This window comes from Fukomys damarensis, unplaced genomic scaffold (genome assembly GCF_012274545.1).
Source record: "Fukomys damarensis isolate Sample0158 unplaced genomic scaffold, DMR_v1.0_HiC HiC_scaffold_5, whole genome shotgun sequence".
Lineage (NCBI taxonomy): Eukaryota > Metazoa > Chordata > Mammalia > Rodentia > Bathyergidae > Fukomys > Fukomys damarensis.
Window position 1 is genome coordinate 81,390,937 of NW_022900917.1, and position 27,679 is coordinate 81,418,615.

Below are 27,679 nucleotides of genomic sequence, written 5' to 3' on the forward strand. Positions count from 1 at the left end.
TTCAACCCCTCCACCCCTCCTAATTTACAAAGACCTTCTTTCCATTTTTAACTTTTCTCATATTTATTCCTTTCCCTTCTTTACTTTTCTCTACCTCTCTCCCTTCCCCTTTCCTTTTGGACTTTTTCTTCCTTTTTCATATTATCTATTATACATTTTGATCCTCATTTACACTTTTCTCTGATGTGAGAAACTGTTCAGTATTTACACATGTGTGTCCTATTTATTTCACTTAAGAGTACAGCCTCAATGTGCCCATTTAGCTATAAATGTCTCTAGTTTCCTGTTCTTTATGGCTGAGTACTACTCCATTTTATTAAAAACGCACACACACAAACACACACACATTTTCTTTATCCAGTCTCCAGTTGATGGGCAATTGGGCTGTTTCCAAGTTTTGGAGTGACAGTTCCTATAGCATGCCTGTCTATTACTAAAGACCCTCAGATCCAGAGCAATGAGGATCCTAGCACAGATCACACAGAGGACCCAACTAAAACAAATCAGAGGCCCATGATTCCAACAGTACTGTCAGACTCACAGTGCTGTGATGGTTACCTGGTTGCTGGGAGAGTGCTGACTCGGGTAAAAAATACAGATGGCTCAACTTCCACGTGCAGCCCCAGGGAGAGGTTCCTGTAATATCCTTCCACGTGGCCTGGGCCTCCCGAGTACTTGAAATTCAGGACAGCTTCCAGAGTCTGCAAAGATAATGATAAGTCAGTGCTCCTAAGTTTCCAAGGATTCCCATTACAAAGTAGGCTTCACTGAAGAACAGTCTGAAGACTACCCCAGCAGGTGAAGTTACTTGTAATGGACAACTCTCACCCTAGCTAAAATCTCTAAGCTGGCATCATCTTTCCTATGGTACCCAACATGAACACAATCCACAGTCTGGACATGCAAACAGAAGGGGTTCCAAATTTTTCTTTGTAATTGGAGACATTGTTTTAGGAAGAGAAACCCATTTCCATGAGTACCACCTAGACCTAGATACATACATCAGGACAGGGGAGGGCATCCTTCCATCAAGAAGGCAGTTATGTAGCTGGCTCCCAGGTGGACAGGGTGGAAAAGTGAGCCAGGAGACCAGACCTACATTCACCACCCCAGAAATGTGATCACAGGCAACTGAAGCCCTTTTAGGAGAAGCAGGTTGCAGCACCATCTTACCAACAGCAGGGCACAGGATAGAGAGGTACCAGCTGTAACCTAACTGAGCAAGAAGGGCTCAACTCAAAAGTAATAGATTGCTTAAGGCCAGGTAGGGGGTCAAGTAATAGTGAAGACCCCCACTCCAGTGTCCAGACAGGCGAGCAATTACCCATTCCAAGGTTCTTCTCTGGGTACTCACACAAACAATGGTGGGAGGTCAGACAGACACCTTTGGTACAAGCATGGAGGAGGCAGTGGGCCACCACTTACAAGAAAAGTGAGGCAATGAATTCCCAACTCCAGAGCAGGGAAGCAACCATGCAACCTTTCTTTGCCTCAAAGTGCCAAGGAAAGGGCATCACAGGGCAAGGTCACAGGCAAGGTAAAAGTACATAAACAAGGTATAGATACAGGGAAAAGTTCCATTCTACTGTGGTAAGGCAGAGAATTACCAGGTGCCAGGATTCAGTACCAATGCTAGTGGAGGCATCATGCAATTGCAATGGAACAGGATCACTCTCATGCCCAGTAACCACCACAATATGGGCAAAGGCAACTTTAGGTATGAGGGGAAGAAATGATGAGAAAGCCCTCAGCCCAGATACATAGGGTCTCCCTAAGAGTTAGGAGGGGTGAGAACAACAGGGACATCTATCTGTCCCTGTCACCAGCCTAGAAGCACCTTGGAAGGAAGAGGTGCAGGAAGATCCACCTGAGGTACAGCATGTTGGGAGGGGAGGGAAGGGGGAAGTTGAGGGAGAACATGAGGGGAAAAACTGGCATCTTAAAGCCCCTCCTTTTAAGCACCTCCAGCCCCAGCACAAAGCAACATTAAAGGAATCTGCAGTCTGTGGGGTACCAAGAGTAACCATAGCAACAAGAAATCCTAACCCAGCTCAGCTCCTGACTAAAATGATAAAATCCTTCCACAGCAGCATCCTAAAACAGGCCTTGGCAAAGCACAGCCCATGGGCCAAGACAGGCTTGCTCTGTTTTTGTATAGCTTGGAAGCTAAGAACAGTTTTTACATTGTATAAAGGTAGTACATCAAAACAAAATAAAAACAAAGTTGGATATGCAACAGAGACCATATGTGTCTGGCAAAGCCTGAAATATTTACTATATCATCTTTTACATTAAAAAAATGTGCAGACAGAAGTCTTAGAGGAAAACACAGAAGCAAATTGTCATGACCTGGGATCAGGTGATGGTTTTGCAGATATAATAGCAATAACATAAGCAGCAATCCAGTAACTCAAAGGGCAGTGCCATGGAAGTTCAAGAAGAGTTAGGGCCGGGAAAATGGGAAAGCCATGCCCTTGGAAGTTGGGAAAGCTCCCGCCATTTCTGGCAATTAGTTGGCCACAAATGACTGTAGTGGAAGCATTTTCCAGAAGCAGCAGTGAGGGCAAAAGTTGGGGCACACTGTGTAAGCTCAGATCAACAGGTCAGATGCTGACATTGGCCCATCAGGGCCTCCATGAACACCATAAGGAGCAGGAGTGAACATCGGTCTCACCTGGCAGGTGCAAGGTGAAGCCTTGCTTCCAGGAGGCTGTAAGGAGGCCCTGCTTTTTACCTTCCTCCTTAAGCTTCCAGGGTCACACTTCAATAAGCTTTCTTGGCAAGATTAATTTAGCACGTGGTTATTTCTTTGACTTATTTCTCTCCAATGAGGAAGCAGCCATAGCCACAGAATTTTTTTAAAATTAAGGAAACAGCCTGTGTGGGTCCCAAAGTGGCTATGCTGAGGAGGACCATGACTTTCCCATGAGAAGGCACCTGGCATTCCAAGCAGCTGGGATAGTGGAAGGAAAGCAGGTATGAACACTAACAAAGGTTGGTTTGCCATTATGATTCTTCAAGATCCTGGGTACCTCCTCTTGCCACTCTTGGGCTCATCTTCTCAGCTGTCAGATGGGGACAATAATTAATACTGACCTTACTAGACTTCAGTGTGGATTCAGTGAGAAACACACTAGTTGAAAAAGTATTCACACTGACATGAATTTCCTTCTGCCTCTGCAGCCTGACCCATCTGGCACTCTGAGGAAACGTGGCTTAGAATAGGATGATATGAGTTTTAGTTCTATTTCTTTTATTTTTTTAGGTTTTCTACTTTGGGGAATCATACCTAACAAAAGTTACCGTTTTACTTCTTTTTAAATACACAGTACTACAGGGTTTAAGTATGCTCACACTGTTGATAAACCATCACCACCATCCATCTCCAGAACGTTTTCATCTTCCCAAACTGAACCTTGGAATCCATTAAACACTAACTCTCCATCCCTACTCCTCCCTCCCCCACAGCTGGCAACTTTCCTACTTTCTATCTGTACAGATTTAACTTCTCTAGGAAACTCATATAAGTAGAATCATACAGTCTTTGTCCTTCTCTGACTGGTTTGCTCCACTTAGCAAAATGATCCTGAAGTTTACTCATGTTGGAGCCTGTGTTAGAACCGGCTCCCTTTTTAAGGCTGAATAATTTTCCATTGTGTGGGTGCAGAACATTTTATTTAGCCATTCATCAGTCAACAGACACCAGAGTTGCTTCAGCCTTCAGGCTCTTGTGAAAAATGCTGCTATGAACAAAGGTATGCAGACATTAAGACCCTGTTTTCAGTCCTTTTGGGTATATAAAGGGGAATTCCTGGGCAGTTGTTCCACATTTAACTTTTTTACACTTGATCTTAGTCAAAAAGCTGAGAAGCAATTCACATTTAACTTTTTTGATGGACCTCATATCATTTTCCATGGCAGCTGCCCCATTCTATATTGCATCAGCAGTACATAAAGGTTTCCAATTTTTCTACATTCTCACTAATACTTGTCTTTTGTTTTTGTGGTAATAGCCATCCAGAGTATGAGGTGGTATCTCACTGTGGTTTTGATTTACATTTCCCTAATGAACAATGATATTGAGTATTTGTCTTATGCTTTTTGATCTTTTGTGTATATTCTATGGAGAAATGTCTGTTGAAATTATTCAGTCCCATTTTAAAAACTCATTATTCCAACTCACTTCAGCGTGTCTTTGTGCCTGTATGTTTACAGATGCCCTTCAAACCTGTACTACCAGAAATATCTTCACTGACTGATCCTCTCTACCCATGTAAACCACTATCCTTCCTTCATTGCACAGATAAAGCCATGCCTTCTCCTTACTTAAAAAGTACTCATGGGAAAAGATTTTGTCTAAGTATTCAAGGATCATATTTTGGCCTCATCAAAACCCTCTATTCTTTTCCCACTACTCAAAGCACAGCCCCATCATCTGCAGACAGTAGATGATTTTGTGTGAACATATCCTAGATCTCCTGAATTTACCCCTGTCATGGGCAGAGGGTAAAACCTGGCATACACCTCAACATGACTGTCAGTGATGTCCCTGAGCACAGCTGACTCTGGCCTATAAGGACTACTCTTTCATTCATCCCTTCAAATACTTCCAGCTATCTTTTGAATGCCAAGATCCCTACCTACCACAAGATGGAGTTGCACATGGCTCCTGACCTCAGAAAGCTCCACAACCACCAAATGGGTAAACATTTAGGTAAATCAGTCACCAAGTGCATAACTCACCTCCCATCTTATACATAGTGACTTTCTCCGACTGCAGACATAGGGGGTGAGAAAAGAAATGCCCTCTCATAATGACCTTGAAAAGTCAGAATTTGTGAATTATAACAAACATCTCATTGGCTTTTTGCTTTGTAAAACTAACCTTAAAATTCACCTCCCAAGAGTGACATAGGAGAAATCACCCAGGAAATAAGCAAAAAATACACAGAGATAGGTAACTGCCAAGAGCCAAGAACAAAGAAATAGTCTTGTGTTTCTTAGAATTGGCTGTTTCTTTACTCTATTGAGAATCAAGAAAAAAGATATAATTAAGGGGAAAATATCTAATTTATGAAAATCAAGCACAGAAAATGTTTTTGTGAAATTAAGTATAATTGCCTTTCCTCCTGATGATTAAAAGAAAAAAAGAGACAAAAAGCCTCTTCAGCTTGGTAAAATTAGAATATTTTAATAAAACCATAAAGTAGGCTGGCAAGACAAAAGACACAAGATGTTCAAAATTTTTCAATCAATGTAAAGAGAAGCAACACACTATTATTTTTCTTTCAGTTTTTAGTTTTTAGCAGTATGTATTTGTATTATATAATGATTACATTGCTTGTGGGGGTTGGTACATGTACATATAACACATTTTCTTTTCAATCCCTTTCCCTCTCTCCCCTCCATTCATCTCTTGATCCACTTCCTATTTGAACAAAATCTATCTACTTCCTATCTGTTTTTTATTTTATTCTTTATTTGTATTTTGGGTTTATCATATAAGAGAAGCTATATAGTATTTAAGCTCATGGGTTTGAATTACTTCACTTAACATTATGGTCTCAAGATGTATCTATTTTCATGCAAATGACTCAAGATTATCCTTCTTTATGGAATAAAGCTACTCCATTGTATGTAGATACTACATTTTTTAATCTATTCTTCTTCTGATGGACATAAAGACTGCTTCCAAGATTTAGCTATTTATGGATCAGGTTGCTATAAACATGGGTATACAAGTATCACTGTAATACGATGTCTTGAACTCTTTCAGGAAGACACTTTGATGGGAAACAGCTGGGTCAAATAGAATTTCTAGTCTGTTTTTTGAGGAATCTCTACACTGATTTCCATAGTAACTATACCAGTTTACATTCCCACCAACAAAGCAGAAAGGTCCTCCCACCACCACCCCATGCAGCCTCATCAGGATTTACACCCACTATTATGACCTAAGACTTCCCCTTCCAAGAGCATTTTTTTCAGTTTTTACCCTGAACAAAGATTATTACAAAAATCAGTAAAAGCAAGAAACTAAAAACAAAATATGTATTCTCTAGGTATATCACAACTGAGATTTTCAATCCGAAATGAAAGATCTTTCAATGGCTTTCTCTTATTCAGCACCTACCTCTAAGTGCCAAATGCTATATTAAGTGATCAACCCACTGTGACTGTCATATTCACAAAAGTCTTCAGAGGAAGGTGCTACTCTCATAAGAGAAGCTCTGTAGTTAGCTGAGTAGCCCAGGCCATCCACTCAGGAAGTAGCACATTAAGGACTTGAAAACAGAGCTAATGGCTACCTGGCCCACTCCCCTACCATGTATACAACTGCTCAGAAGAGAATTCACTCATGTATTCCACCATTCTCTCAATGACCCTGGATGCATTTCTACTCTGTGCCATAGTTCATGGTAATGGAAAGGAAGAAAACATACTCCTGTCCTTGTACTCAGGTCTAGTAAAAGAAACAAGCCTCAATACCACTGAGGTTGTGAAATGCTGTGCCCTAGGTAAGTATATCAGGGTACATTAAGGATACAGGAGGCTGTGTGCCTAGCAGGTCAGAGCTGGACAAGAATGGATAACAAACCAGCAAGGGGAGCAGGATTCAACGCATCTTAAATTGAAAATGGGCAGCCCCCTCAAAAAAGAAATATCAATTTAAAACCCACTTCTTGGAAACATCAGTAAAGGTGACAATTCTCCCAGTCAGATTCATCAATGAAAAAAAGAGAAACAAATTATCACCATCAGAAATGCAAATAAATATCTATCAGTATACATCCTTATAGATAGAAAAAAGGCAAGAAAAGGACAATACAAGCAATTTTGTGCCAAAAGATTCAACAACTCAGATTCAATGGACACACATTCCAAATGGAATCAGAGAGAAACAGAAACCCAAAGGGCTTGATATCAACTGAAGATACTGGATTCACAGTGAAAAGCATCCTTTTTAAGAAAGCTAATGCTCAGACGGTTTCCCCACTGAACTCAATCAAACACCTGTATTCAAGAGAATACTATCCAGGCATTGTGGCACAAGCTCTTTATCCCAGCACTCTGGAAGGCTAAGGTAAGGGGATCACAAAGTCAGATCCAGCTTGGGCAACTTGGCAACTTAATGAGAACCTTTCTAAAAATTAAAAATTTAAAAATAGCCAGGAATGTAGCTCAACGTGAAGACCTTAAGTTATATCCCCAGCACTGTGGGGGGGGGGGGTTACCAATTTTATACAAATATCTTCAGGAAATAAAATGGAGAACCTCTTCCTTTTTTGTAAATCAGAACAAGAGTGCCCAAATCTTGAAATCAGATGGAAAATTTACAATAAAACTATAATAAGTTTTAATTTAAATGTAAAAACTCTTCACAAAATTTAAAAGTAAAATCCCTTAACAAACTATTAGCAAATCATATTCAGTTATATATAAAATAGATCACAATTTATGGATAGCCAAGGAAAGACTTCTTCGGCAATGCAAGGTTAGTAACATCAATCAATATCATCTACAATAGTAACAGAAGATTAACAGAAAGATAAAAGCTCTGTGTGTGAGCCAGGCATGGCAGCACAACACCTGGGAGACTGAGACAGAAGGAGCACCACAAGTTTGAGGTCAGCCTTAGCTACATAGTGAGTTCAGGGATAGCTTCAACTACACAAGTAGACCCTATTTCAAACAACAACAACAACAAAAGCTCTATGATCAATAGCTTCAAAAAAGCAGTTAACAAAATTCAAAACTCACTTATGACATTTAAAAACCTCTCAGCAAATCAGGAATAGAAAATTATATCCTCAATCTTTGGGATGAAACCATGAAAAACTTATAGTGAAAACCATACTTAGTGATAAACAACTGAATGTTTATACCTAAAAATCCTGAAAAATGCAACTATATAGTTGTCACTTCTATCAACACTGTATTTAAGCTATGTAAGTTCCATATGTAAAGAAAGGTGTACATGTCAGGAAGAAATAAAAGTGTTCATAGACAACATGATCAGATAAAAAAAATCCTAAGAAACCTACTGAAATTCTCAGAAATTGCTGATGTAATGTAAAATAGTATTATTGTTTTGAAAAGCTAAATAATTCCTTATTTGTAAAAACCCTACAATTACTACTACTATTATATTACTACTGAGCAACGCAACTCCTACCACAAAAATAAAAACATATATCCACACAAAAACATGCACGCAGATGTCTGCAGAGACTTTATTCATAATAATCCCAAACTGGATATCACCTCAATGTACAACAGGAGTATCTGCATGTATTTCAAATATTAGAAAGGCCCATTTCTAATAACAAGAAGGCAATCAGTGTGGTCAAGGGAGAACAGGCTGCAAAGTAGCAGGGACACTTTGAGGGATAACTAAATGTCCTACGTCTTGATGGTGGTCATGGTCATGTGCAAAATACATTTGTCAAAATTCATCAGACTTTCGCTCACAAAGCTGCATTTTACAGAATGCCAATCACACTCAGTAAAGTTGCTTTTGAAAATTGGCCTTGACTATCAATAAGCACACAGTCATTTGTAAGCATTCAAATAAAGAACCCAAGACACAAAGCAGGCCATATTTCCATGAGACATGGAGCCTGGAGGGGCTTTTGGTGAAAACTCAGGAGTCCCTGGCTCTGTAGCAGAAATAAGGAAGTATGGTTACAACTGACAGTAATTAAAACTCCACACAACCTTGGGAAAGTTGTGTTTCTTCTAGATCTCAATATCCTCACTCAGATTCAGAGTGTTCTGCCAGATATTGCCTAAGATTTTGATCAACTCTTACATGAACTGTTATTGTTCACTTTGTATTACTAATCTAATGCTCCACAGTTTCTAATATAACTAAGGCTATTGGAAGAGAAAAATAATCATCCTCATACATATCCTAGCCAATTTAAAAGTATAAGTAGATCTCTAATTTTCTGAGACCCCAATTGAACCTGTCACCACAGATTTCCTTCTGCTCTATTTCTGTGATATGACATAAAATTAATAGCTGTGATGTGGTCCACTTAGCAAGTTAAACACTCAGAACCAGAGGCTGGGGCTCATCCCCCAAGAGACCAGCCCAATGGTTTACATAAGGTCAGTGAAACATACAAATGAAAGCCATACTATTACTTTCCAGTTAATTAGCACTTTCAGCCCAACTCTTTCTTTGGTGTTAATTATGACTTAAAGATGCCAAGCAGCTACAAATTAAATGGCACATTCATGATAATGTGGGAATAGGTTTGGGAAATAGCAGTCATCAATAAAGATTTGACTCAGGAAGCCCGGGAGGTGTGTGGTGGCTGAGAAGAGTAAGGACATTAGCTCAAGTGTCTGGAGACTGGTAAAAGAACAAGCATACACCTTTGATTCTGATACCAAGAAAAGCAGCAATTCAGAGACTGAAGGGTAAGATTGAACCTTGGATGAAGAACAGGGAAGGCGCAGATGGTACCCGAGGCTTCCACCAACCTCAAACCACAGCAGACCAGACCATCCTGACTCTAGGCCATAACACAACTCTACTGAGAAGCCTTTGCAGGATCTCCACAGAAATTTCTCACTCTTTAGTATGTAGAGCCTGTGCACTCTACTTCTGCTCTGTCACAGTGCTTCTCACACTAGTTCAAGTCCGTAATTTAATATGGACTTTCCCCAACAAGGAATATATTCACAGTCTCTAAACCTAATGGTGTATAAGGTGTGATAAAAAACTACACACTATGTTTAAATCAGTAAATAACAAACTGCCATTAATACCTGTAAAATACTCTCCCTCACTTTTAACACACTTATCACACTGTTCTTGCCACTTTCTGAAGCAAGTTCTGGAAGTCTTGCCAAGCTCTGAAGCCCTCTTTCAAGAGTGTCTTTGTAATAACTAAAACTTGGAAACAGCCCATCTGCCCATCAGTTGGAAACTGGATAAAGAAGATGTGGTTTTTCTATAAAGTGGAATACTACTCAACCATAAAGAATGAGAAATTAGATTCATTCATAGGAAAATGGATACATTTTGAGGATATACTCCTAAGTGAAATAAGTAAGTAACACATGTGTAAAGCCGAATAGATTCTCTGGTGTGAAAAACTATAATAGTACATGAGATACTAATGAGATAATTAACAATGTGAAATAGGAAGAAAACGGCTAAAGGTGTAGGGAAAGTGGGAAGGGTAGGGGAAAGGGAATAAGGGAAAAGAAAAAAATATGAGAAAATGGAAATAAAGTATTTGTAAATGGGGAGGGGAGGAGGGGGTAAAGGGAGGGCAGGGACAAGGGGAAAAAATGAGAACCAAGATCTGTAATGTAAAGGTACAAGATCCCAATAATGAATGTAACTGCACTGTATACATAAAATGTACCAATAAACTCAATGAGGAAAAAAAAAAAGAGTGTCTTTAGCTCTACTTTGATTGCTTACAAGTCCTGAATTGATTCAAAATGTTGACCTGAATTTCATGGTCATTTTGACTATGGAGAAGAGCCAGAGCTACATGTTGCTGTATCTGGTAAATGCGGTAGATGAGGACAATTTAATGTATTTACAAGCCTGCACTCAGCGACACCATTCACCATATTTTAAAAGTCACACTTTTATGATAGGAAATTTGTACCTACATATGATATATCTTGATTCCTCTCCTTTTTCCCAATCCCCTCCCTTCTACTCCCCATCCCCTCCTTATTTACAAAAGCTTTGCTCCCATTTTTTCCTTCTTTTCTTGTTTTTTTCTCCCCCTCCCCCAGTTCCCCTTACCTTTTGAACAATTTCTTCCTATTTCATATTATCTATTATACATTTTGGTCCTTATTTACCCTTTCAGTTTCTCACACCAGAGAGACAATGCAATATTTACATGAGTGTCCAATTTATTTCACTTAAGAATATACTCTGAAGATGCAGCCATTTAGCTATAAATGTCTCAAGTTTATCCTTTATGGCTGAGTAGTATTCCACTGTATAAATATATCTACATCTTTTTTATCCATTCATCAGTTAATGGGCATTTGGGCTGTTTCCAAAATGTGCCTATTACAAACTGTGTCACAATAAACATGAGTATACATATATTGCTGTTGTATGATACTTTTAATTCTTTCAGGAAGATACCCAGCAGGGGACCTCTAATCCTAGTCCCTCCTCCACCCATACTGGGGATTGAACTCCGGACCTTGCACTTGCGAAGTAGGTGTGGCACCACTGAGCTAACTCCCTGGCCCAAATCCTGAAGAATCTCCACACTGACTTCCATAGTGGTTACACCAGTCTACACTTCTACCTACAGTGGAGAAGGGTTCCTTTTTTCCCACAGCCCTGCAAGCATTTATTGTTAGTTAATTTCTTGATATTAGCTATTTTTCTGGAATGAGATGGAATCTCGGCATTGTTTTAATTTGCATCTCTCAAATGATCAGTGATGTGCATCGCATATCTTGAAGGGTCTAGTTATTATCATAGAGTACATTCTTTATAGAATATTTGTAGATATGGTACTCCACAGTGGCGAAGTATGAGTGATGAAACCATCGCTTACATATTAGCTATTGGTTGTTTATACTATTTTGTCATTATGAACTGTTACAATGATCATGTACACAAGTCACTTTCTACATACATTGATATTTCTGAAAGATATATTTTCTAAAGGTTGAATTTCTGGGTCAGAATGTAAATGTTTTGGTGATTTTAATACACACTACCAAAATGTCCTTCATGAAAAGGTGAACCATTTCACTATGTTAACAGCAATATTCAAAAGCACTTCTTTTCTCAAACCCTTGAAAGAAAGATATCTTGCCCAACTTTAGGCTTTTTGACAGTCTGACAGATTAAAAAAAAAAACTCATAGGTTGATTTTACATCTCTTTCATTATTATAAAATTTGAACATCTTTTCATACATTTAGGCCTTTTTCAGGTCTTTTTGTGAAGTGTGTATTCATATCCCTGACCATTTCTCCTGACATGTCAGTCTCTTGTAGATTCCTAAGAAGTTTTATAAATTAAGGAGATTACCCATGTACAAAATCATGTCTATAGGTCCAGACAGTTTTACTATCTTTTCTTTTCCAATATCTATGCCTTTTAAATTTTTCTCTTCTTGTTGGCCTATTGCACTGGCCAGGACCAACAAATCAATGGATGAGAATAAAGATTCCAAAAATAAACTCACATTGACACAAGTAATTGGTTTTTTACCAAGGGTGAAGGCAATTCAATGACTGAAGTAGCCTTTCAACAAATGACAATATAACAATTGGATAAAGGTACAAAGACAAATATACCTGGACAGCTACCACACACACACACACACACACACACACACACACCAATTATTGAGATAGGTCATATCTCTAAATATACATTAAAAATATGCACTTATACCTTCTGAAGATAACTCAGGTGATAACTCAGAAGCTGTGGGATAGGTAGAGAGCATGCACAAAACAGAGACACTACAAACTAAGGAAAAAAAATTAAACATCACGAAAAAGTTCACATCCAGAGAAATCTCCAAAAAGTTAAAAAATTTGTTTATTTCATCCAGGTTATCAAAATGATCCACATGTACCTATTCGTATTTGTTCTCCCTTGCTTCTATAGGTTCTAGAGTGTATCTCTCTCTCACTATTGAAGCTGTGAATTATTTAAGTTATTGCTTTGAAACTATCAATTTGGGGTTTTGTTATTTTTTTTTAAATGTCTGTAGCTAACACAGGATTTGACACAGCAAGTATTAAATAAATAAATGCTTATTTTGTGGATTTAAATTTGTTGATGATTCATACATTAATTTCATATCGATTTTTGTTGCACGGATCGATGTATAACCTTATTAATACACACAGTTTTCCCCTTATGAACTCACTTTACAAGGCACCCCTCACTCCCACCTGTCTATGCTACTTGGCAAATTTCAGCACTTTACTCACATCAGGGAGCCTCAGACTTCCAGTGAGGTCCAGAGTGGCTGTCCCCACAACATCACAGCACAGGCACTTTCCCATGGTGCCGATTTTCCTCCAAATTGTAGCACAAGGCTTAGGTCCTTCTAGAAAATAAAAGCTCCCTGAGGTTGGAGGTGTGTTCTGTATACTAAGAGCCTCAAAGGGTAGGTGGTCAACGCTATTTGTTCATCAATTACACCAAGCAACAGCATCTTAACCATGGCTCTCAGAAGGAAACTTTAATTTATTAGGTTCCTACAATGCTCCAGGCATTGTGATTGGTGCTTTAAGAAGTTTATCACAAAGTTACATAGGCATTATTACCTTAAAAGTTTCTTATTAGTGAAGGCTTAGAGAAATGAAGAATATAGCCACAAAGATCAAAGCCAGGTCTGTATAATTCCAAAGGTCTTATTCTTCCAGAATTGTGTTATGTCCCTGAACTGAGTAAAAGAAATCAAAGCAGAATGGGATGGCAAACAAAAAGTTGATACCATCTTTGAGATAGGCCCTGTCTCCATAGCCAGAGCCCATACTAAGGTGCTGTGGCACACAGATCCTGACTTGGTACTAAATGCAAGAATGATCTCTTTCTGCACACACAGTTGGAGGATGGGCTGGAAAGGGATTCTTTAACCAGTTAATAAGTCCTAAATATAATTAGCATGAAATTAGGCAGTAGAAGTTTGTTAGGAATTAGCAGAATTATACTTGCATTAATACATTGTCAAAAGCTATAAACAATTAAGATGTTTTCTATTAGCAATCATTTAGTTATGAGAAACAATCTGCCATACTATGTGGTCTTTTAAATGAAACTTTATTTTCAATATTAGAGGAATGTACTTGAAAATTAGGCCCCACAACAGAATGCTGACTTACAGAAAGCAATGTTATACCTTCAGAAACACAATGATTTTAATTCAGTTGACAAGGAAATACTAAGACATTACACAGACAGGAAGATCCTGGCAGCTTACAGTAAAAGCATTGAACTAAGTAAGTGCTGAAGGACAGTCTGCTACCAGGCCTGCCATGAGGAATCCCAACAATCAGCACCTGTTCAGTGACCAGCCATGCTAAACATAGTGCTGGATGTTGTGCATACTCTGTCCCCATCCTGCCAGGGAAGCACAGGTGTAGGAACTGACTCTAGCAGGGTCCTGGTGCATTGCTCAAGTACTCAGTCAGTATGGGATAGAGCTCAGGTGTGTCTGATCTTAAAACCCATATCTGCAGATCCTAAACCATTGATAAAGGAAGGTTCACCATGAGGCCCTTCCTCCAGGTAAGCTTAGGGCTAACAGCATACACAGTAATAGGCAGAGAATCTGCAGGAAAGCCCTGATCTGGGCACAGCTTACCCACCAAACTGAGGCATGAACTTAGGAAAGACACTCCTCCCCTCCTTGCATTAGCTTTCCCAGCTGTGAAGCAAGGATTTGACCCAATAACCTCCCATGGACCTTTCCACATTACTGCTCTGCATGTGCTAACACAATGATCCACACATTCAGCAAACACTTGTTCAGGTGTATGCATCATATGTTGGGGATGCAGACCATGGACAACATGCCTATTCTCAAGAAACCTAATACTCCAAAGAGCCAAACAGCAAGCAAACACAGAGGTGTCAGGTAGAGACAAGCACTACAGAAAGCAAAGCAAGTCATAGGGGACAGAAGATGTTTGCAGAGGCTGTTCCAACAGGCAGAGCAAGCCTCCCACACAAGGCCATCTGAGAAGAAGACAGAATGAAGGAGGCCGCCAACCCTGCTCTTATCTAAGGGGGAATGTCCCCAGCAGAGAAAACTGCAGAGGAACTGTGCTTGGTGAGGAACTGTGCTTGGTAAGGTCCAGGGTGGGGGTGGAAGGTGATGAGCTCTAAGAGGCAGAAGTCAGGCATGCAGCCTGAGGTGCACAAAGGATGAGGCTCCTGCCCACAGTGGGATGCAGGCCTGGGAGGCGTCCCTGGTAAAGACCTGACCTGGATGTCTTCCTCAAGAACCCATTGAGAGATGGTGTGGGCTGTAGCAGGCGAGGCTACAGAAAATATGGCAAGCTGGAGGAGGATCATAAATGTCCAGAAAGGAAATGGCCATTTGTCTAAGACTGATGCGGGGGTGAACACCAACATGGGATTCCAGGAGTGTGCAAAGTCAGAGGTGTCAGAATTGGCCAAGAGTGGTATACCAAGTGGGAAGGAAAGCAGGGAATCCAGATATCTCCAAGATTTTTCACCAGGGGAACTAGAATAATGACTAGCAGTCAATGAGTAAGACAGGATGGAGGAAACACAGTGAGCAGGGTGAGGAGCCCCCTGGGACTTTGATTTGAGACACATGAAATTTAAAAGTGGAAGGGAAAAGTCAAGGCAGTTAGAGGAGTGTAGATCAATGGCTGTAGATGGACACAATCCATGGGAAAAAGAGGCAGGAGACAGCAGGCCCTAACCTAACCCCCAGGCCCCTCAGAAGGACTGCATCGTATGCTCTGAAACAAACCACAGTACATAATTTTTTTCATCATGACTTTTTAGCCCTCTTGGTATTAAGCTTTTGTCCTGTGAAGTATTTCACATTTTTACAAGACTCATCATAAATGGCACAGAATAATACAGTTAATAGCACCAGCTCTGAAGGCAAACTGCCTGGCTCAGACCCCACTGTCATTTCCTAGTGATCTGATCTCTGTGTGTGGCAGCTTTCTCATCTGGGCACCAGCAAGATGAAACCAGCTGGCATTGGAAAAATACATCAAACAGTGCCCAGCACTGAAGAGAGTGTTGGAAATGCCAATTAATACTGTCATTACTAAGTCAGTATCGAACAGAGGAAGGAAATATATTACTTGAATAAAAAATAAACAAATCTCCATATCTGTTCCTTACTTTAAAACCATCATTGCCCCATTCACCCAGGTATAATTCAGACTTCAGCACAGCTGTCCTTAGCCCTTCTAGATGGGACTCCTGTGCCCCAGGCTCAGGCCTTATGTCACACACACCCCTGAAGCTCCTACCCCTTTGTCACCATTACATCCCATGCATGCCTCCATCTCACTCAAGCAAGCAAACATGACATTGAGGAGAGCAAGAACAATGTCACAGGCTGCTGCTCACCACAGCAGAACATGCATTCACGTACTGGTGCAAAGCAAACTGCCAGGGCTGGTTCTCTGCATTCCTTTTCTCACTCTGCCATGGTGCTCCAGGGTGCTCCATATGTCCCTCCAGCACAAAAAGTGGTGCCTGACATTCCCATTAGGGAGACCCTGAGCCTGTCACAAAGTCAACAGTGTAAGATCAGTTCCTCCATCCAGAAGAAGGAGATGACAGAATTGTAGGGAACAAGTCAGCTATATCTGTCCATCTCAGGTCACTAACAGCTCCCATGAAGAACACCTCCAATGGACAGTCCACCAACACAGAGTACATGTAAAAGGATGTATGGCCATGGCCCCATCCACCTTTCTCCCAGTACAGAATCAAGGCTCACAGCAACCAATTCAGAGGGAGACAGTCTCCTCATGCAGCAATACCCCCAGGCAGGCCAGGGTTCAAGCAAAAACACTGCAAAACAAGAAAGGGAGTCAGGCAAAGAAGTCTATGTAGGATCCAAGATGTACCAATACCACTGCTTCTGCATCAGATCCACATGTCCAGATGGTTTCCCCCTTCAAGGCCAGGTACACAGTACCCTGTCTCTTCCACAGAATCTGTATCATTGCTTCCAAAGGGCCCATGTCCTGGCTAGATGTTGTGTCCACAGAGACAAGGAGACAGACTTCATTATTACACACTGGTGCCTGGTACTCAGCGGGAGACTGGCACATAGTTAGAGGAGCAGGGGAAGACAGGAGCTCACATCCATATCTTGGAATTCCAATCCCAATGCAGAGTGATGGGCAAGACACCATCCAATGTTAAATCTGTGATAACAAGTCTGTCTCTGATCTCATTAGCCCCAACATCCTCCCTAATGCTCTGTGCTTTCATTAAGTCCCTAATAGGGCTCTGGCCTCAGAGTGTGCAAACACAACTGAGGCTTCTTTCACTGCACACTGCCTCTCTGATGAGCACAGGATCACGTGGTCTGTTAACCAGCATTGAAAACATGGAGTTCATTTACTCAGATGGTTGAGTTGCAATTATAGTTTCACTCATGAGATGTACAAGAATCAGGAAAGCTTAATTCACACAGAAAAACACTTTCTTGTTAATGAAGTCTAAGTAAGTTGCAAGGTTCTTACACTGGGGAGCTGTAAATATACCAGATAAATAGTGGGGAGACTTCCAGTATACTGCATGTTCCTTGATTATGTGATTTTTAAAAATATAATAAAATATATAATTATCACCCACTTTTCACAGGTAAGATTTAAACATAGAATGATTTAATGTGCCCAGTAGTTAAATGTGCCAGCTATGTTTAATTTCAAATCTGTGTTCTAGTCATTAAATCATGGAAAACACATGATGTCTTAATCCCCAATTGATAGAAAGAAACTGTTTTACGCACATAGAAGACTCATAGTAGAAACTTTCTAATCTCCTTGGCAGGTAAATGCACTTTTTGCTATAGTGCCAGACACATTTCTAAGAACTATGATGAAGCTGAGAGAACCTGGATTGGGCTGTATCAGGTGCTTATCACAGCTGCTTTCAACTCTGGAACACTGGCACTGCTGGCCATTAATGATTTCCACATTGGTGTTGTTGTTGTCGATTTCTTTATTGAACAACTATACAATTTGCATGCTCCAATATGAGTTTACCAATAATAACTCTAAAGAGATCATCAAAGCTGCATAGAGGAACTTTGTGATCAATGGAAAACACCTGCTCATCTGCCAGGAGAAAGAAACCACCAATGTCAAATAAGGTGCTGTTAATGCTGAATATGTTATGGAATCTACAGCTACCTTGAGAACTTTGAGACTCACCTAAAGAGTGGAGCCAAAGGAGTCACCATCCCTTTCACCCACTCTCCCAATAACCCCATGTATATAAGGAAAAAAATCAGAGAAGCATGAAAACTCTTTCAAGATTCCTGCCAACACCCAGTCTACCATCAACTCCTTACCATTCAACCCTCCACCAACTCTGTCCACAACAATTATGGCATGGTGGAGGGACTTGTGACCATAGTACATACCAACAATGCTTCTCAAAAAAGGGGCAGGTGGCCCCTTAGACAAAGCGAAGCTTGATGAAACATAATCCCAATATCCACTGATAATACTAAGTCAGTATCACTACTGGTACTAAGGTCAGTTGTGAGGACATCTGCAAGGCGTTCTGAGTCCCAAACCCGAATACATGGATCAGGAATATGACTTAGCACTTAGAGAAAACCAATTATGATGACATTTTGATGGTGGTGAAGCACACACTAGAGTACTCTTTGGAAAGAGTCCTGGACTACAAGGAGGCTACATCTCCTGAACTATAATAGAGGAATCTTTAATGCTGGAGCTAAGCTTTCCTTCAATTACTGTCAAGCTAATATCCAGTACATGGTAGAGCTTATACAGTCTGCAGGGATGACCAGCATCAACAGCACAGTAGAAAAGAAAAAGAACACAGTAGAGTAAAATACACTCACAGCCCTGAGATGCTCTGACCCAGTTCTACTTGACTTACTCTGAAGCTCCTAGCTCTTTCATTTCTAGACCTTGAAAAAAGGAAGTCAGAAGAGCCACACACTGTCAATACAATCAGGACCCCACTCCCATCAGGGAACACACACACATACATAGAAATAGGTCCAGATCACCCAGCAAAAGGACAAGCTGTTTAGTAGTGCAAGCCTTCAGGACAGCTATCAAGGCTGCATTGCATGGCCAGGGAAAGTGAGGGACCTTTCAAGTCTTTCTACCCAATGTGGGAGGTTAAAGGACTTTAGCCATAAAAACCTAAAAATAAACGGGGCCCTCAGAAACAATCAAGTTTGTAACTTTGTTTTTTTAGGTAGGGAACTCAAGTTCCAGAAAGGAACAGATGACTCTTCCCTGGACCCTTAGCCATATGTTTACAATGGGCCATTCCTAGGGATACAAAGAACCCTCGAGTAGTTACCCACTCCAAGAGGCCCTCAGCACAGCAATGAAGACCTATCCCAGATTTTTCTCACACAACAACAAAACACACAACAGAAGCAAACTGACAGAAGATATCTTAGAAGAAATGAACAGGGGAAAATGGCTTACAGAGAAAGGTATGGGTTCTTTATCAAATAGGGTAAATGATGGTCAACACAGCAACATTTTGGGGCAACTGAAGAAATGTGAATATGGAATGAATATTAGATAACATTATTAGACCAAAATCAAAATTCGTGGGCAAGGTATCTAGGGAAGTGGTTGTTAGGTGGTATGTGAAAATGTATTTAAGTAGAAGTACAGTGGTACCTCAATTCACAAACTTAATTTATTCTATGACTTTGAAAAGAAGGCTATGTTTTTGTTTGTGTGGGAAAGATGCCATGGTCTTATGTGTCAAATGCTTCAGTTTGCAAACCAATTTGGTTCATGAACTGAGGTACCACCATAATATCGTCTGCAACTTACTCTAAATGCGCCATAAAAAAGTATGTGTACAAACACACATGCACATGTGTGCAAGCAACATACCATATATAAACAGAAAGAGAAAAGAGATTAGAACAGCATGGGAGTGGATTTTCATTATATTACTCTTTCATTTTTTTTCTCATTGAGTTTATTGGTACATTTTAGTTATACAGTATAGTTACTTTCATCATTGGGCTCTTATACCTTTACATGACAGGTCTTGGTTATCATTTTTTGCTATAGCCCTGCCCTCCCTTCACCCACTCCTCCCTTCCCTATTTATTAAAATTTTATTTCCATTTTTTCATTTTCACATTTTTTTCTTTTCCCTTATTTCCTTTCCCCTACATTCCCACTTTCTCTACACCTTTAGCCTTTTTCTTCCTATTACATATGGCCAATTATACCATTAGGATCTTATTTACAATTATAGCTTTTCACACCAGAGAAACTATTCGGTATTCACACATGTGTGACTTATTTATCTCACTTAAGAATACAGCCTCAAGGGCTGGGGATTTAGCTCAGTGGTTCGGTGGCCTGCCTCGCAAGCGCAAGGACCTGCGTTGGATCCCACAAAAAAAAAAAAAAAAAAAAAAAAAAAAAAAGAACATAGCCTCAATATGCATCCACACCCATGTTTATAGCAGCACAGTTTGTAACAGCTAAAACTTGGAAACAGCCCATTTGCCCATCAGTTGGAGGCTGGATAAAGAAGATGTGGTTTCTCTATAAAATAGAGTACTACTCAGCCATAAACAATGAGAAATTAGAGTCATATATTACTCTTTCAACTTTGTGTTTGAAAGTTTTGAATTAAAACATTGGGATGTTATTAACAAAGCAAGTATACTAGGAACTTTAACTTTAAAGATAACCAACCAACAATGTGTGAAGTGCATACAGTAGCTACTTGTGGAGCACACACGTTACAAGAATGATCCAGCCACTGTTTTCTAAAGATCCCTAATCTCCCCAACAAAGACTTCAGCATGGACATCAGCACCCACTTTTTCAAATAACTGGGATTTAGCATTAAAGAACCAATCCCTGGATATGACCTTTAAAAAGCTTAGCTGGACTATAGCCTTCACCCTCTATTTTGTCCTCCTGTGCACCTCCTCGGCCTCAGAAACCCCTTAGAGAGTCAGGACTGATCAGCAAGGCCCCTTTGACAAGGCTAGAGGAGGGCCTCCAGGTTACACGGTAGCAGGGCCACAAAGTCTTCTGCATCACAAGACTCACTTCCTCCACAATGGCTGGCTCTTGATTTAATTTTGTTCTGCTGATCTTTCCATTATTAAATGAGTCAGCTAGCCCATGGCCTTTGATTCTTTCTTACTCCAGTAAACTTCCTTGTTTAAATAGAAAACTAAAACTTTCTGTGTACTGTGCCGACAAGTGTAGTGCTGGCTCCTTCTGGCTGGGGAGCCCTGAATAAACATCTGCTCTCCCAGAGCCTCTGCTCTTTTATCCCTGCAACAGAATCAGTCCAATAACTGCTTTACAGAAGTATGTTTCAGCTCAACTGGCATGTGAGGTGACAGCTGGAGCCCATCTATTCATTCTCTTCCTTGACATCAACTGTCCCCAAGCTCAAGATGAAAACTGAGTAGCTCAGATTCCATAAGTACTACTGCAAGTCCTTTGGTGGGCTTCTGTCTCAAAAGTAAAGGCCAAGCCCATCATCTGGAATTTCTTCTTCTAGTCTATAAATTGCTCATCCACTTCTGTGAACCTGCAGGATACCTAATGTAGACCAACAGAAAAGAGGATAAGAAAAGTGCCTTGTAATAAATATCTGTGATGCACTGAATTCAGCTGTGTGGTTTAAGACTCACTCCTACAGGAAAAGATCTTATTAACCTCACTGTACAGGTAAGAAAAAATGAGGCTTGCTGAAAAGTAAGTGAACCCTGTTCTTCCTTCCCCTGAAGAAGTCTCCTCACTTGACCACCTTGAGGCCTGGGAGAGTAATACTGTGGGCCTCCAACAATGTAATTACAGCTTTCCCCTGAACTTTCATCAGAATCATCTGGAAAGCAGGTTTAACCATAAGTTGCTGGAGTTTACCCTAGTGTTTTTAGATTTTCAGGTTGGATGGTACCTGAGAGTTACATTTTTTAAAATATTTATTAGTACGTTTGAAGTACATAGTACATAAAGATTACATACATTCATCATGGGGAGTTGGCATTGTACATAACACATCTTAATTCTTTTTACTTTCTCTTCTTCTTCCGTCCTTTAAGAATCTGCATTTCTAAGAAGATTCCAGGTTGTTAAGCTGCTGCCCCAGATACCACAGTCTGAGAACCACTATGATGAAAATGTGGAGTTGAGGACAACTTCCTTAATTGATAGGATGGGGAAAAGAATGGGCCAGATAAGCTGCACACATGTACTGGGTGCCCAGAGTCCTGAGGCCTCTTCTTTGGGTGTGGCTGTGGTCTTCCCATCTGCTCTACTGGTCACTGCATTAACATCTTTAATTCTATAAGAAGGTAAGGGCAAGCCCACCTGCCCACAGTGAGGCTGGCACTCTGCCCCAGCACAGTGGGTAAGCAGATTGTGCCATACTTGCATGTCCTTCCAAACTCTCTCAGTCCTCCAAACTTAGCCTATACCAGAGAGACACTAGGCAGGCACCTTCAAGCCCTACCCATGCTAAAGATGTCCCAGGGTTGATGAACAAACTAAGGTGTACTCCAAATGCCACCCCTCTTTCCACCACTTCACAGCAGGCTAGTGAAGAGCAACACACCTCCACTACACAGCAGACATCTGTTCAGCACCCATCTCATGCTAGACACTGCTCCGCCAGAAGCAAGTGAACCATAGTAATCCCAAAAGTACAAATGGCAAGGGATTAGGACATGGAATTGCTCTTTGGCACTGACTACTAATATATCACCCCTTACCACTGCCCTGTACAGCCTATCCTAGGTCAATGAAGATGCTGTTGCCTAGATTTGTAACTTGCCCAACTAGTCCTACAGCTTTCCATTGGCAGAATTTAATCCTACATCCATCCCCTTCCAACACCCTACTACCACATATGCATGAAACACTGTGAACCAGACATCACCACTGTCCAACTGCCAGGCCACCCTCAAGAGCTCCTCCTGTCATGGCAGTGACCCCCAAGGCTTAGCACAGAGCATAACTTACTGCCCAAAGGACAAGGCCAATAAACAGTTACCAAATAAAATATGAACAAAAGAAGCATTATTTATATTCAGGGCTTTCAGAGGATTACAACCTCTACCTTCCGGGGGAATAAGTTCCTATTACAAATGGAAAACTTACAGTCCTACAGATACTTTTTTTCTAATGCACAGCTGTGAAAGAGAAAATTACCCTTTGTGAGCTAAATATGTATTTCTAATTACACTCACCAAAGATGTATTCACTCTAAAGACTAAGGTAGCTAATAATATAACTTACAAAGGAGTACTGTAATGTTCTATATGAGCAGAGATCATTAAGGAAGGGAGGTTTGCTAACTATGTGTCCATCCTATATCTTCACAAGTTTCTAAAAACTAACTCACAGCAAGCTGGAAGAAGAGAAGGGTCACAGAGACACTCTGCCCAACCACCAAACCCTGGGTATCCTCAGGGCCAGAAACAAGAGGAACAGTAATGCCAGGCTGCTGAGCATTTCTGTCTACACAGTGCTAACACCCTAAAAAGCACAACCCAGACTCTCACTGATGTCAGGTGGGCCTGCTGTCTGAGTGTTCATAGGGTTACCTGAGGGACCTGAGGTCCCCATATACCTGGCAGGAGGAATGGGCAGCAAAGACCTCTGGTTTTCATACCGGACAGTGAAGCACAGGCCATGAGACATAAAAATCAATAAAGAACTCCTTTTCTGGGTCATTAGAAGCTCTCTTTAACACTGCATAAATGAGGGGCAGTAGCTCCTCTTTAACTGAAGAATGCAGGAGTCTTGGGCTCCCTCAGAAAATGAACTTATATGAGAAACCTACCAAAAGCCAAGCAATGTACAATCAACCTCCTGTGTAATTTGCAGAATGAGTCCCAGAGCCACAAAGGAAGACACTGAAGCTCCAGGAAGTTACTGCTTCTCCCACAAGTCTTAAGCCTCAACACAGGGATGTCTGAGTACATCGTGGGGGCTCTCTCTCTGTGCTCCAGGCTGGCTGTTCTAAGGGACAGAGCTAACCTCAACTACATCCCAGGCTTTCCTACTGCCCTCCCAGGCAGCCATCTGCCCCTCTTCTGTATCCCATGTCACTGGAATTATGTTTCATAGAGTACAACTTGAAAGTTCCAGGGCTCAGTGCCCTTCATTGTCCTCATAGAGACAGGCGACACCCTTCCTGATTCTGAGGACCCTACCTGAGCCATAACAAATGTCAGTGGAGGGGAGGAGAAAGGGAAAGGGAGCGAGGATGGGGGAAGCAGCAACACAGGAAGCCACTAGTCATGTGCCTGGAGTATGGAGAGAAATAAACACCATGTACCTCACAGGACATCAATGCCAGGTGGCCACATCGCCCCGCCCAAAGGGAAGAAGGGGCCTGCAAGCATCCCTCTTCCTCAGCACAATATTTCATTGCCAGGCTTTCTGAACACTGTCTTCCATGCTGACTAGGTGGAGGTCGGGAAGGCAGTCCTTGATTGCCACATTCAGACCTTCAACAGTGCTTAGGACACAGCCCCAAAGCCTCCATGGCCACTCTGCAAGGAATTAAGGGAAAAGATGAGATCCCATCACAGCTTCCTTAATGGACAAGTGATCAGGGCCTCAATGCTGGCAAAAGAGATGTGGCTTAAAGACTTGCTCATACCCTGCACCATTGAATGGAAGAGCTGAAGGGCCATTTGGGTCTTTTAAGTCAGAGCTACAGCTCTATGACCATCAAGTGGCCCCTGAGATGGACAGAGCAGCTCTTGGGACTGGAATCTTCCTAGAACCCTGTGGGTCCCAAAACCTGCACCCTGAGGTGATCATATCTTGAATACTTGCCACCATGGATTTAGAAGCCTTAAGGGCTGCAAGTGACCCTGTCCCACCCAGAAAGCATCACCTGGGTCCCTTTCATTCTCCTGACACAGGAAAGGAGGCACAAGATGCTGCCAATGACAGGGCCCCAGTGCCTTCTGCTTAGACTTGGCTGGTTCCTACTCACTGTCCTAAACAGTAAAGTGTGGTTCATTTTTCTTTTTTACCTTCTAAAACATAAAATAAGTAGCAAACATAAGCAAATTCTAAGGGAAAATTTTGCTCTCCAGAGATGTAAAAACTATTTACAATTATTTTAAAATTCTTAATTAGAATGGCTGCTTCCCCACAGGATATAGAAAGATGATGTGTAAAGCTGGAATACTTTGGAGTAAGCTTATGCAGATGAGAGATAATGAGGAGAGCACACAATGAGAGTCAGTATTGGTGACTCTGAAGCTTTAATTCCTACAGGAGATCACAGGAGTGCAAATGTGTTTCGCCTACAAATACACCCATCATAATTCTTTCTATCACAATCTGGGGAATTGAAACAGAAAATGGATGTGGAGAAGTGGGAAGAAGGACCATTCTCCCACGTGCAGTTTCTCTCCAGTGCCAGAAGTTACAACATAAGCAATGAAGGAAAATGGATGGGCCAGCATTGGTAAAACAACCAATAAATTAGAGAGGACAGCAGGAATTACATACCATGACCCTAAGGCTAGCCCTAACAAGGGCCAGAAAAGAGGGTACAGATTTTACACTCCAGATAAAGGGCTTATAATACTAATGCAAAGTCATCATAGCAAATACCAAATATACAAAGTTGTCTCATCACGTAATATCCTCCAGAAAATACACACCAAGACCAAGTGTGGAGGTGGAGGTGGGAGCCCTTACTCTTCATTGTAAGAAAATACAGGAAACCCTGCCTTGCAAAGGCAAAGTCCTGAGTTCGATCCCTGGTACCAAAAAAAAAAAAAAAAAAAAAAATGGAATAACATGAGCAAGAAAATAAATGATACTGATAGATTCTAATATAGAGAATAAAACAATATTCTTGACTCTCTCACTACTAGCAAGCAAAAGACAAGGAAAGAGACATCTCTTTCTTATAGTAGAATTCCTACAAACAAATGTAAGAGGAATATTGGAAACAGAAAAATCACTGTGTGGCAAACACTACAGTGATAACTGCTAAGAGTAAGAACCACCTCTTACACTCATCATAAAAGGAAATTTAGTAATTTTCCAGCACAGCAAACTGAGTCATGAGGAAATACTAGACAACCCCAAATGGAGGGACATTCTAAAAAATAACCTGGTGCTCCTCAACAGTGTCCACTCCAAGAAAAAGGAAGTAAAGGGGTGTCTCAGAACAAAGACCACAGAGGAGACCTGATAGCTAGAAAGTAGAAAGTAGTGTGACAACCAACAAAACTTTAATAAGGCTTGTAATTTATTAACAGTAGTATATTATCATTAATTTCCTGGCTTTAATAATTTTACAGTGGTTACATAAGATAGTACCATTTGAGGAAGTAAAGTGGTAGGAACACATAAATTCCTTGAACTTCTTTTGCTATTTTTTTTACATGTCTGAGATTTTTTAAAATAAAAAGTTAAAAGAAATTAATGGTGCGCATGTAACAATTACAACATCAGCTAAAATCTCCTAAGCCTTGCTAAGGTAGATTATTTTATACTTCTCTATGCACAAATTAGGAAACTAAGACACAGGGAAGTTAAGGTCATAGGGATTTAAGCATAAACATAGACTAAAATTTAAAAGATAAAGTTATTTTATGCAAACACTAAAAGAGAGTAGGGTAGCTACACTTACATCAGATAAAATAGACTTTAGGTCTAAAACTGCCATGAGAGTATGTTCATTATATAATAATAAAAGAGTCAATTCAACTGGAAGATATAATTATTATAAATAAACATGCACTCAACATCAGAGTACCTAAATATATTCAAAATAGACACCAGTACAATACTAGAAGACTTCAATATACCATTTTCAATAGTGGATAGCATCCAAATAGATAATCAATAAGTAATCAGTGTATAGGCTTAAAAAGACCTACACAGAACATTCCAGCCAAACAGCAACACAATATATAATCTTCTCAAGTGCACCCAGAACTTTCTCCTGGAGAGAGCAACCCATTAAGTCACAAAATAGGTAAAAGCAAATGAGAAGACGTAAATCATACCAAGTATCTTCCCAACCTAATGGAATGAAACTAGACATCAGTAGATGGAAAACTAGAAATTCACATGAGTGAAAGTTAACACACTACTGAATAACCAATAAATCTAAGAAGAAATCAAGGAAGAAATTAGAATATAACTTGAGGCAAACAATAACAAAAATTCAACACATCAAAAACTATGGGATGCAGCTAAAGGAGAGGGAAATTCACAATGATTAACTCCTATAATAAAAAAAAAAAAGACCCCAAGTAATGGAACTATACTTCAAGGAACTACAGAAAGAACAACAAACTAAACCTAATGTTAGCAGAAGGAAGGAAATAATAGAGATAAGAGCAGATAAAAATGACATGAGAATACAAAAATTTAAAAAAACTAAGAACTGGATTTTTGAAAATATAAATTGACAAGTCTCAAACTAAAAAAGAAAGATGACTCAGATAAAATTGGAAATGAAAGAATAGACATTTCAGTGAATGACACAGTAATACTTTTAGTAGAAGAAAGGAAATAAAGATAAGAGCTGATATAAGTGATATAGGGAATAAAAAAGCAAAATTAAGAATTGTATTTTTGAAAAGATAAAACTGACAAATCTTAAACTACATTAAAACAAATGTGACTCAGATAAAATCAGAAATGAAAGAAGAAACATTACAGTCAAAGACATAGTAAAAAAGAAGAATTGAGACTACCTACCAACAAACTAGATAATCTAGAAGGAATACACGGGTTCCTAGAAACATAAAATCTACTATTACTTAATAATGTAGAAATGGAACAAGTAGTAAGATGGCTGAATTAGTAATCAAAAATTTCCCAAAAATGAAAATTCTAAGACTATACGACTTTCCTGATGAATTCTATAAAACATTTAAAGAAAAAATAATGTCAATCTTTCTGAATTCTTTCAAAAACTTGAAGGAGCACCTCAG

The 27,679-nt window shown here is 40.2% G+C and overlaps 1 protein-coding gene across 11 annotated transcripts in view; it reads right to left on the reverse strand.

Annotated features, from left to right (window-relative positions):
* Window positions 1–27,679, reverse strand: part of Trappc9 (trafficking protein particle complex 9) — a 682,458-nt gene that overhangs the window by 226,895 nt on the left and 427,884 nt on the right. For all 11 annotated transcript variants that reach the window (XR_004516032.1, XR_004516033.1, XM_033760864.1 and 8 more), the window contains one exon: window positions 559–701. Coding sequence is in view for 9 of the 11 variants with exons in the window: in XM_033760864.1 (XP_033616755.1) it covers window positions 559–701 (143 nt within the window). In the remaining 2 variants the exon portion in view is untranslated. The remainder of the gene's footprint in view (window positions 1–558; window positions 702–27,679) is intronic.